The sequence below is a fragment of the Pomacea canaliculata genome, linkage group LG3 (assembly GCF_003073045.1).
Source record: "Pomacea canaliculata isolate SZHN2017 linkage group LG3, ASM307304v1, whole genome shotgun sequence".
Taxonomy (NCBI): Eukaryota; Metazoa; Mollusca; class Gastropoda; order Architaenioglossa; family Ampullariidae; genus Pomacea; species Pomacea canaliculata.
The window spans coordinates 11984968-11998231 of NC_037592.1; the positions used below are offsets into that span (position 1 = coordinate 11984968).

Below are 13264 nucleotides of genomic sequence, written 5' to 3' on the forward strand. Positions count from 1 at the left end.
ACGCACGCGCTGGGCAAAACATGAAAGAGAAAGATATTGCAAGAAATTAAAGCAGCAAGGATAGAAAGAAAAGGGGGAAAATGGGCGCATGATGCATAAGATAGAAAAAGATTCAACTTTAAAAAAAAAAAAGAAGGAAAAGGGCGGTCCTGTCTTGAACCATCTGTGTGGTGTGTGCGTGCGCACGCGTGTATATACATTTGTATATATATATATGTGTATGTGTGAGCATACACACGTAAAGCCAGCGGCACTTGTAAGGCAACGACGCTATATGAAAAGAAGAAACGTTCGCGCTCGCATACTCACTTCGGCAACTGGGGATTAAGACTTGCAGTCTTTGACTAAGAGAAGGTGGCTGTTTAATGGCTGTTAGTGTTCATGCCATACCAGCAAAAAATGCTCTATCGCGGCGATGGCTGCTAAAAAATTACTTTTGTTTTATATATTTTTAATATATTTTGCTTCAGCTCTGACGTCATAAGTAAATACTATTTATTAGCCTAAGAATTTTTTCTTCTCCAGCTTCGAACAGTGCTTGAAGTGACATTAGAGCTGACACTGAAAAAGTAAACACCAGGAGAATACATTCTAAATAATAATAATTCAATTTTAAAAGTTACAGATCCAGACATTTGTATCTGAAAAAGTAGAGAGGTTGAAACTTTCAAATAATAGTTGGTACAAATAATGAAATATTATCGAAGTAAAGGGAAACACGACTGATAGAATGTCAATAGTTCGTAACTTGTATAGTTGCCATGAAAACAACCGCAACACAATGCAGCAGTCCTGTAACACGAGTGTAGCTCACAAGTGCAAGCGGTTAACTTTTTCTGTCTACACTTACAAAATTTTGGAGCTCAAGCAGGCATCTGCCAAGAGCCCAAGACCTACTAGGATAAACACTAAGGTAATTAGTTGTCAGTGGAATTAACTGTAAAACAAGGTCTGTTATTGCTAATTCTGCGAAGGTCAAGGATGAATCGCGCTAAGTGTATTGTATGGACGTTCTTCTATAAAATACCTATGTTCTTAGAATAACTTGCCCTGCTTACTGAGCAGGAACCTCATAAAATATTTACGCGCATTAAAAGGTTGCATTCACATCTGTAATCGCTTCAGCTCTGCCGCAGTCGGCTAAATTGTATATAAAAATATTGGTACCTTAGCTGACTGCTACGCTTTATCTTAATGCTAGGGTGCTCGCACACTCGACCCTGTATAACTTTATGTTCCCCACTTTGGTCAGCTGTGACAATTGGTACGCTACTTTCTCTAAGTTTGCAGCAATAAAAGAAAAAATTAAGATATATGTAAAAGCAATAATTTTCTGAAGTCCTCGGGCTAATTTCGATTCATTGTTATTTTAGTGCACGCAAAGCCCAGAGTGTGCAGGTTACAAGAACACACCAACAGCCGAAGCTGGATGATTAAAGGTCTAGTCCAGTGCTATTTTTTGTTTCAAATTATTAGGTTGAGCTCGGTATAAAATACTATTTCCCAAAACCTGAGTGAATAACACCCATCTTTCTTTGAGATGCAAGCCAATAAAAGCCATCGGGTACAAGGAGGTCATACCTGTGACATCATAAAATGCCCTGTAGGCCTATCCATCCACATATCTATTGTGAATGTTTCTGACCTCTTGCTGTGCACGGAAATTATGCATTTCTGTTACTCGCTTAGATCTGGGGACAATTGTATCTCATGCTTAACATTGTCATTCGAAAATAAAATCCTCCCGGTATACTTTTAACGCTAAGCGGAGCGCTAACACTCTCACAAAATGAAGGCAGCATGGCTGATTGATCCCAGGCCTCGACTGAATGGACACTGGGACTGCGGGCTTCTTACCTTGACTTCACGCTTGAAGCGCTCCAGGTTCTTGATGTTGACCAGCTCGTCTCTGCCGCAGTGCAGAACCATGGCCGACCACACGTTCTCTAGCAGCCGGAACATGTGGCAGTCGTCGGCCTGATCGTCCCCCATGACGAGAATTAGCGAGAGGCTGTCGACGACAGAAGACAAGCGCTTGATGTAAAGGACATTAACTGGCATTGCGTGTTATGCTCCTCAAAGTTACTTAGATCATTTGTCTAATGATGGCACACACCGATCTCAGAGGGAAAAGAAAAAAAAATATTGATTTTACATTATCATGTTGATATCCGCCCAAAAAACAAAAATATCCTACTTGTTAGATAAGAAAATGACGTTTTGTGTTGAGACAGATTTTAATGTAATTAAATATAGCGCACTAAGGTATACCTATCATAGAAATCTCTCCAGACAATCTTGGCATCGTCTGTGGTTGTGGATTTGAGAGAAGCCCCGTGGTTGGTCGCAAACATGTGTACAGCGTTCAGTGAACCAATGACAGGGAAGGGCAGCTGAAACAATAGAGCAGAAAAAAAGATGAAAGGACGCTGCCTCGCAGGTGCTCTGCTCTTCCTGTGATTGAAGGAGGCAATGTATATGCTGCTAGCAGGGAGCAACTGAAACTGTGAAGGGTGCAAAGACGGGCTTGTTGACGCCCAACACCCGATTCGTTCGCCGAGCCTCTGGGATATAAAATGGACACAGGCATTGAATACACTAAATAAATATTATTTACTAAGTAGTATACACTACTGCTTGCGAACAACACTACCTTGCATTCTGTAACCAATTTTTAAAAATAATATAATACGGGAGTATTTAAAAAAAAAATCATAACCGTGTGTGCACCTCTATTTGTGACTATTCTATTTTTTTCTGCCGAAACACTGTGTTAGTAGATAAATAATATTGCATATATAAAAATATATATTAGCCTTCAACTGCTGTCTCCCTCTCTCTACGGCACACACGCAATAAAGATGTCATTCGAGGTGGTCCAGCCGCCATTGGCAAGCTATAACTAAAGACAGTGTTCACATTAGGCACTGTAAAGCTAGATTTTTCACGAAAGTGGTATGGTATCACGAGTGCAGTCTTATATTACAAATAACGAAGCAGTTATATATAATTTCTACATTAAGCAACAACATAACTAAGAGGGGAAAATGAATTGTTTGTTAGTGTTTTACCCTCTGCCAGAAACTAAGGCGAGAAAAGGTAATGTTACATAAAAAAAGGTTGAGACACAAAAACCCCAGGTGATAAGATAACTTCCTTAACAACAAAAGAAAACATAAGGAATAAAACTATAAAACAGTAGGTAATATGTAAAAAATAGAGGGGAGCGTGTTGTAGTGTAAAACCAAAATCTAACAGGACATAAAAACTTTAAATCTGACGGTAAAGCCTTATCCTCTTTAAACATGAAAAATAGATATCGATGGGATGGACCCTAAAAAGAAAAAAACAAAAGGTCTGCTGTAAAAAAAAATGCTGGTGTATACTCTGGACACCAGGACAAGTAATTAAAACATGCACAAAAGTGAAAATTCCCTGACAGCAAGACACACTGGTGGGGGTTCACCCCTAAAAGGTGAGACTGCATGGCATAGGTGTGTCCTGACCCTAGTCTAGGGCATGGAGGCAGGCGTTTAGAAAGACTAAGTAACTTGTTCTATGTAACTTGTTCTGGCCAGGAGTGTTCCAGTGGCGTTGCCACAGGGAATGAACAAAGGCCGTGAGGGTCGACACCAGTCTCTGCAATTGACCAAGAGACTGGCAAGCGGGTTTCGCGGACTGGTTCACTCGCACATTGCTAGAATATACCAGAATGGCCAGGGGCCCAAAAGGAACTTTCAATCTAGCCCGGTGACCTTAACGCTGGCAGTTGATGCAGCGCAACGGAGGAGGAATGAATAGAAAGACTTTAACCCGTAAATACCCAACCTAAATGAAGTCAGGTATTTGGGGCAAACAAAAGGTTAGAAACAAAGAGTTGATAGGAACAGATTTCCCAAACTTCTTTAAGTTGACTATCTGCACAGCAGAAACCCCCTTGGATGCCAGTTCTGACCTGGTGTCAACCTCCGACGTCCCAGGATGGTCAGGGGAACGGATGACCCCCTTGGAAGAGTTTACGAATCTCTGTAGAGTCACCTTGATCAGATGATCAACAAAACTGCTTTCCGTCCCATCGGCGCAGGGCCTCTGAGGCTCTCTGGGTTGCGGACTGGACGAGGAAATGTCCAGAGCGCACGGATTTGATGTAAGTAAAACCAGTAGAAAAAAAGTTTTAAAACCCTTAACAATAGCAAAACGGGAGATGGACGAGAGCAGTTAGGCAGGCTATGTGCCCTCGACAAGAAAACGGGGCCAGGGCCTCTCAATGCTCTTGTTCACGCTCTCTCGCTTCATCCTCCCTTTCCGAAGACTCATTCTTACATGTTCATTTCCCAAGTTGTCATTTCTCTCTCTTTTTTGGGGGGAGGCCATAACGAAAACAGTTTGTTTCGTTCCTTCTGCTCTCCACCTCCCTCATCCCCACCTCACTACGGAGTCCAACAAGGGGGTGCGACCGAGCCGTTACCACTTTGGGCATTTCCAGCAAGGCCGCATCAGGGAAACAGAAGGAATATACTCTGGCCTTCGGCAAGGAAAATCAGATTGACCCCATCCGCAGCCCTCTAGCAAAGATAGGGCAATGCACGACCAGCCGATTGATTGGTGTGGGCCACACCAGCCTCCCGTCTAGAAGTCCGGGCCAAAAAGGTGTGTTAGTATGATGGGCCGTAACCCATCAGGAACCTCAACCTCCAGGATCCAATCCTTTCCCCCGGCATGGGTCGCCCTGCACTACAAATGCAGTGGTACTAAAGAAGGCCACAGAGAAAAATACATAAAAAGAAAGCTATGATGGAAAAAAGACAAGAGAAAGACCAATACAGACAGAAGATAGGACAGATAAAACGATAAAATTGTTGTGACAGGGAGTTGGTTAGAAAATGAGTCTACGTAAAGTCCGATGAGAGAGAAAAAGAAAATAGCATAAGAGAAAGAGGTGGACCAGTTCAGTCATCCAGTAAGAGAGAGGCCCGCGGAAGAAGTGAAAAAGACTACTGACACTTCATTGTCTGGTGGAGAAGAAGAGACATTTTTTGTGTATCAGTCCAGGAGAGTTGCGGCCCCTAAGAAGATAAAACTCGAAAGAGGAATGCCCACCTTGCGCACAGTAACGCCCAAGATCCCACCTGCTCATTAATATTAGAGAACCATTCCACATAAAAGGTAGCGAGGAGTATGAACTAAGAGAAAGCATGACAACTTAAAACTAATAAAGATTGGTTGATCGGGCCCATCCAAACTGCGTGAAACTCGGCAAGAAATGAAGAGCAAGGGCCTAGGGACAGGAAAAGATGAAGATGAAAAGGTGCAGCAGCTTGGTTCCTCCTCCTGCAGGCGGCTGAACTATATCCAGAGGGGACCGGGGAGGGTCGGGGGACGTGACGGAAGTTTGGCGTGACCTTGCGCTCAGCTGAAATCAAAGGGTGAGGCAAGCTAAGACAAACGAGGGGGTAAGGCAAAGACACCACGCTCTTGCGGATAAAACGATACACTGGCTGATCGATCAGTGCACATCCTGCTGCAGTCGTGGGGAGGGGGAGGAGAGGACGTACACGGACAAACCCTGTCAAAAGTTTTGAAGCTCTCTGCCAGGGCTGCAAAAGATTGGTATTATCATGCCCAAAAAATCTTAATTGAATTCTCCTCTTGTTTGCAAAGGTGCGCTGACTACAAGGCTTGTGCGATTCCTCGCAAACACCATACAGAGCACGGCAAATAGCAGGTTCCCTTGAAGTATTTTTCCACTTCATTTTACTGGCCTAGAGTGCAAGAGACTGAGGCTGAAATGTGTATCATTGAATAATGAATTGATTCCCTCCTGTATCGGGCACTGCCAGCATGTAGATTTGATCAGGCGGCATTAGCATACAGGTCAACTTTCCCCGCGACGTGGACCTTCCTATGCCTAATGAAATACACAGAGAGTTTACTGAATTGTGAAATGCGGTAATTTCATTTACGAAAGCAATGAAATTTGGGTCTGTAGGTTTGCCGCACGTGCGTGTTGCCCACTGCCAAGGAACCATCATCGACCAGCACCCGGGGGTCGGAGGGAGGGGTGGGTGAGCTCAGTAAACAAAAGTTCAACGCATCACTTTCTTCAAGATGGTGCCCTCCAGTGAAACCGCGTGCCAGCCACCTGGAGACCATTTTGGCTTTATTATTGGTCTAACAAACTTCCAATCCATTCCTGTCCCGGTGCTTCGTTTTCAGCAAGAACTGCGAGTTGTAGTTTCTTATCAGGACAGTGTCCAGTTCCTCCTCTCTGAAGCCGCCATGAATGCGAATAGAGTTATCATGGCGGTCTTCGGCTCTGAGCACTGACCGTATAGTAGGGCTCCATGCAATTCGGAATTATTACGAGACCACCCTTTGCGCACCCACCCGGATCAATCGCAAATGTCTCCTATTAGAAGGCAACGTCCGCATATTGCGATCGGTTTCAGCAGTAAACAGACACCCGACGGTCATCGGAATTTTAAGACCAGCTGCCAATGCTGAACGTCTGTGGCAGATTGTTTTACGTGAATTTTTCATCCACTGAGAAACGTTTCGGAGCTCACTTACTGCTCATAATGTACTGGCCAGGTCAGACCGCTGGTGACAGCGGCATGTGATGGTTCTGAGTCATGCCCGCACTACATTAGTGCTTTTTGTTGTAAAGATCAAACTCGTACCTGTCCACGTCACTGAATGTTTAATATTACACAAACCTCTTTGGTTACCCCCACCGCTGAAAGATTCATCGCTGACTGTTCTTTACATCGACGTGGAAAAGGATACTGCCCGCTATTTATATGTTGATGCATTAATAATGCAGTTTTAATGCATGGAAAGAAAATAGCCCCGTGTTGCTCCAAAATATATCAGTGTTACTGCTGAACTTGCTCGACTGCAGCTTTTCACACTGACGGTGCAAGAAGGCAGTCTACTCATTTCTAGTCTGTTTCCATCTCTTCCTCTTTATTTCTTCGACTATTCTTCCTTCCATCCTCTGTTCCTCTCTGTCTCTCTCATTTACTTATATATACATATATCACATTTGAATACAAATACGAATGATACAAATGCTTACAAGTTGAGAATAACCCTAACCCATATGCAGACACCTTCTCGTACTCTCTCTCTCACACACACACATACCATCATCTCGTCAACTCTCTTTCTCTCGTGATGACGCACGTGCATATATACACACACGCACCCACATATTTGAGCACGTGTGTGTGTGTACGTGCGCGGTCCTTTCTACATTTGCGAACTGTCAGGTCGGTTCTATCAACAACAGCAAGCAGCTTTGTAGGACGGTGGGCCTGATAGTCTAGATTCGGTTCTCCCCCACTCCTACCAACACCAACCCATTTATGCGAGCTGAAAGGATCAATATTTTCCAAACCAATCAAAGAAGGCCTCATATTCATGTCACATGGCAAATAGACAAAGGCCTTTCTTTACTTTCGACGAGGGGTAAAAAAATCATCGATCGCACAATGACAGAAAAGGTATGGGCGACCGCAAGAATAAGCTGTATGAGTAATGGCACCGAAAATTTCCATAATAATTCATGGGGAAAAGGAGTAAAAAGGAAACAACAAAGTTCTCCACACAAAGGCAGAGGACAATGTCAACTGATGTAATTCCTGATACAGGCATTGCCTCGCAATAAATAACTACGGGCACTCAATATGGATGCTTCAGAAAAGGTCTTGCATATTAAGCAAGCTCCAGTAGCACACGCACCCAATCTGTCATCCTCTTGGTTGGAGGCGTAAGCTATCAAATATTCAAATTCTAACTGCTGGCATACATTTATCTCATATATGAGAAAATTTTTTTACGAGCACTCAAACACAGCCCCCATAAATCTCCTCTTGGGATGCAATGAAAGTGAGTTCTGGATGCTACACCGACATGAAGAGTGCAGTGGTATTATTCACCTGGTCAGAGGATGAAGCCATTATATTCAAAAATGCTACCATAAACAACAATAAGATTATAAGTTATAATAATACTCTCATAAATCATATTTCAAACAATAGTAGAATAATAAAAAATCACAAACTGTTTTTAAAAGCGCTGCAATGTGCCTATCTTGAGCGTTAGCTTGTGGGGGCAGATGAGCTAAGCATCTCCTGAATTATTCGCTTCTTTCAATTCGTTTTTGTTGCTATATGACTTTTAATAAAAAATGTGTCCGTCTTCAAAAGTTCTTTTCGGTTTTAAAATATTTGAGTTTACACAGTTCTCTGTACTTTATGTCACGGATACAGAAGATGATCTTCCAATAAAAATCCACACTGCAGCTGAGTTTAGTGTATAGTGCTACTGTAGTCACAGGTTAGGTAAAGTAATCCCGTAACTTTTCGGTCGTCGAAAAGGGTCTTCTTGCCCGGATAAACATTTGACCAAGTTTTATTTATATCACTGTCGTGTAATCATTTTTAAAAAAAAACTAGGTTAAATGTTCGTCCACGTTTGTCCAGTTAAGAAGGCTCTTTGAAGCCTGCACCTATTTCAAGACTTGCTTTTTTTGTGAGGTTCGTGCCTATCTCCTCTCTTCCGCAGTCTTTACTCCCATTCAACATTTAGGTATTTGTGGAATCCTGCCTAATTAAGTTCTTTTTAAATTATTTTTTGACATTTTATCCTTGTAATTACACTGGCTCAACTCCCGAGTCCTTTTGCAAGAGACTTGATATTTCGCTCCCAAATCTTGACCAGAAGACCAGCAGAAATCAGACAATAATATTTCTTCCCAGAACTAAGCTTCGTATCTTTTACAAACACAAGCGTTAGTACATCCAAACGGTTGTAAACTGGTTTAAAAAGGATTATTGTCTTGGCAGTGGTGGGCCTGCAGCCCAATAAAGGAGCTCAAGCATCATGTCGCTAAGCCGAGAGCAAACTTAATGTTTACAGAAATGTTAGTTCCTCATAAGACTGTAATTCCTGAGATCTAAGCGAATATATCTGTTCTCTGCACAAGATACAAGCATATAAACATTGGACTTTCTGCGGCGCTTAGAAACCGGAGATAAACCTTCGACACTCGCGACGTCACAGATGCACGTTCGCTGTTATGACAACGGCTTGAAACGTGTGCACGAAGCGCCCTCGTTGCCCTGTGGCTTTCAGTGACGTTAGCTGTTAAAATGTTACATCCCTCATGTGATTTCCCCCACAACAAATCAAATTAAATTAAAAATCATATGCATGAAAACTAATCGGTCGCGTGTTGTTCAATGTTCTTCAACGCAAAGTAAAAATATCTCCTCTAATATAGTCTTACTGAAAACTACCATTAGACCTAGATAGGTTCTTATGAAAGGAATGTCCGCAGTCTTCATGACCGAAATCAAATGACAAAAAAAAAAAGTCCAAGCACTACAGATCACGTGACTCAATATTTCGGCGCTTGCACGTGACTCCATATTTCCGCACTTGCAGGCCATTTTATGACGGCAAAGAAGAGGAGTGGATGATGGGAAGAGTAGCATTAGAGCGTGGGAGTTGGTGGATGGGTGGGGAGGATTCATTTCCTCGCACTCACTCTCCAAATTCAATTCCGACTGGAACAATAGCTTATCAGATTAATAATGTTGACAAAGCTTCCTTGCCAACTTTTCTTGGATTAGCGACAGAATTATCTCACTCTGAACCTGCCCTGTGTTTGGGGTGCTGGATAGGTCTATAATGGAAAACCAACTCGCGCACAAAAAGACAATGAGAGAGCGAGGCCCGGGGGTGGTGTTTCCTGAGAAATAGGAAAGAAGGCTTGCAGAGTGGTATTTGTGTGTATGTATAACATGTATATTTGAATGTGATATGTGTGTGCGTGTGTTTTATCTGAACAAAAGCAAAGGAAACGATCTTCAGGAATCTTTGACTCGGCTGTATATTGTTTGCCCGTCCAAGCGATCTTTATTGATGTTAGAGGCGTAATACCACCGTTCAGGATTTCGAGCTGTCCTGCTTCAAACAAAAACACCATCCCGTTCACTTTCTTTCACTTGTCTTTCTTTCTGCTCTCGCATACACATCATTAGACATGCAGCATGCAATGCAGACCCTGAGCTGGGAATGAGAACATTCTATTTTCACTACCTATTCCACACAAAGGCGCAGCTCTTCCTGCTGTATAACTTTGAAAATAGCCCTGCCAGACACTCTCCACTCAAACAGCCTTTTCAACAGCATGTTTGCCATTGCCAGATTTGACCATTTCTGCCAAACGAGTTGTTATTTTGCAATTTATATGTTCGTAAGATCATGGCATCTACTACATTTCTGTGATGACAAGACGACTTCTTTAAGTTTGGCTTAGCCCCATTTTAATTATAACAGCAATAACATTTTGTTGTTTACCAGTGCCCGTGAGCGAGCGCTTAAATGAATTTTAATGTGGAATGGTGATAAATTCACACCTCCGATGTACCATTCTGACTCGCACTCGTCTATGATTCCAATGAACCACAACTCAATCTACACACAACCCTAAGACAATCTCAGACCAAAATAAACTTCAGCTCTTATTTTGTTTATCACACTGGCAGTTTGGACACCGAGAACCCAACGTCTAACCGCCGGAAGTGAATGGGGACTGGAGATTGAACATCTGCTTATCCAGTCGCTCCACATGCACCGTGCACTCCTCACTCTTTTCCGGAAGTGATGTCAGGAAAGGGGGTTGTTTTGTAAGTTGTGCGAGTTCTACCACTTCGTTCCGACTGAAAACTATGGTGATGGAGTGCTACATCGCGATCTGCTCGAGCTCAGTCGGCGCGTATGGCGAAACAAAAGCAAAAAAAAAAAAAAAAAAAAAAAACTCAGTTTCCCCTCCCCGAACTCGCGCTACTCCAGATAGTGGACAGCTCAGCATAATCCACATCCATGAAAGAAAAAGGGAACACCGTTAAAAAAAGACAACCACAATAACAAAACCTACCACTCCACAGTTTTGCTGCAGGGACCAAAGGGCAGCGGTCTGGTAAGTGGGGCGTGAACCCGCACGAATCGGACTGCGACGTGTCTTCTGCCTCCTAACGGCCCTTCTTAACCGAGCAAAATGCCGTCCAACATTTGACTAAGCCTGACAAAGATTGATGCGAAAGTCAAACAAAATCCAGTGGTTTGGAGATGAACAATTCAGGTCATTGGAACGTTGGTCATAAGTCCAAAACTGGACTGCCAATACATTTGCCAACACGATGGGACTTCCAGCACTTGGGAGGTTTGACGCATCGCCACATTTGCCAGTAAAGAACGGGGTTTGACCTGTACGGTAAGAGAACGGTTCCGAGTCAGCGGTATGATCGACACTGTCAGTTCTTCTTTAAAAGAGGTGTGTTGCTCTGCAACTGTTAAGCATATTGATGTTTACTAATCACAGGAACTACAATCTTCACCTATCATTTATTTGACCACATACACACGTGCAAGCACGCCCACGTTACTGTATGGAAACATACTGCATTGGAATGGTGCATGACATGTACAACGTGAGGGCAGATGGCTAACTAGAAGCATATTGCATGTGTAGCACTAACTAAACTAGATGTCGCTGTCTCAAGCCCAGTCTGGCATGAGCCTGTCTCTAGCCCACTCTGTGGTAAGCCAGCAATAGCCACCCAGACTTCATTCAGCTGTCTTTCTTCCAGTCTATCAGGAGCCAGGCTGCAGCGTCTATGTCAACAACTGATCTCAAGACTGCTTCAATGCATTTCCACAGATAAAATGATAATTCTCACTCACTCAGCACCTGTCTGAACAGTTCTGTGTACCTCACAATTAGGAAGACTACCTTTATAAACTGATGCATATGTATCTAAAACAACACAAGAAATGAAACACATGTCCATAAACAGCATCAATAATTGGTGAATGGAGAGACAATCTCCTTGCATCATATGCACCACCAGGTTATTCACATTAGCAGGAAAACAATTCAACGACTTTCTAAAGCCATTAAGCTTACAGAGAAGATTACGCTGATAACTGACCCACACATAAACTTTTGATGGGAATATAAATGACGGAAACTGCAAATATTAAGGAATGTAGTGGCAGGAAGAAAACACAAATCAGGAATTCACAAATGAAACAGACAAAAAGGTCTCATTTTGCCATCAGGTGGTGCAACAAAGTTTTTCTGCTGCCACTAGAGATTACTTCCTAAGGTGGTAGAGATGGTAGGAGAAGGAGATGGCAGAAGGGGAAACAGATGAAATTTAAAAAGTAGAAGTGCTTGGAATCCACCTGAGAAAAGAATGTCCTAGCTATATATGATTAGTACATGTACAGGCAGCTGAGAAAGATGGCAAAGTGAAGCCAATAAATGCTATCAACAGTACACTGCAGGAAAATGAAGTTAATCAGTGCAAGAAGGAAAAACAGGCAGTGAGTGATGCCATAGAAAGATGCTGAAGCTGTAGCAGCACCAGCACCAGAATCAACAGCACACAGGAATTTAGGTTTCTCATCCAGGTTACTGTCATAAAGAAAGACTTGAGCAAATATTTCAGTAGATGGAAGTGACAGCTTTATCTAAAGCAAACATGCCAAATAAAATAATCAATGAAAAAAAGACACTTCTGCCTTCAGCTTAGCTCATTACCTGTACCAAATTCTTTTTAAAACTCAACCTGTAAAAGCTTGGTGAATCAACATAAAGAGGAATGTCAGAATATCAATATTGCTGTCCATAGCATTAAGAACACCAAAATCCAATACCAGTCTTCCTTGCTCTGAAAAATAACCCAACTGCCATGCTAAAGAATTTTTTTTTTTTTGGTGGGGGGTGTCATAAAACATCCTCTTTACCCAAGAGTATTAAAAGCAGACTCTCACAAAAGGTCCTCACAACACATAAGTCTTTAAAAGCAGCTGTGTTCAACATTAAATATCTCATCCTAATAAAACATCCTCATGACATGAAAGTCCCAAAAGAATAAAGCACACCACTTTAAAATGATCAGCAAAAAAAAAAAGAAAAAGAAAAAAGAAACATTATTACATGAAAGTCTTCAAAGCACATTATTAGGACATACTCAATTTTTGTTAAATCTGTAAACCTTCCCATTGCTACAGATTTTATATGGCAGCTATGAAAGTAGAACCCTGACTCCAAAGCTATGGTCATGTATTTTAAAAAAAAAGGATGGTGTTTTGATTACCGAAACTACAATTACTTAAGTCATGCTTTTTTCCTTGGGTTTGTTTAAAGATATAGTCATATAACACATTAAATTTGTCTACATTTCCA

The 13264-nt window shown here is 42.2% G+C and overlaps 1 protein-coding gene across 1 annotated transcript in view; it reads right to left on the reverse strand.

Annotated features, from left to right (window-relative positions):
- LOC112560770 (protein fuzzy homolog) overlaps window positions 1-13264 on the reverse strand; it is a 63530-nt gene that overhangs the window by 47709 nt on the left and 2557 nt on the right. The window contains exons 2-3 of the mRNA XM_025232828.1: window positions 2272-2393; window positions 1858-2011 (exon numbers count right to left, since the gene is read on the reverse strand). Coding sequence (XP_025088613.1) covers window positions 1858-2011; window positions 2272-2393 — 276 coding nt within the window. The remainder of the gene's footprint in view (window positions 1-1857; window positions 2012-2271; window positions 2394-13264) is intronic.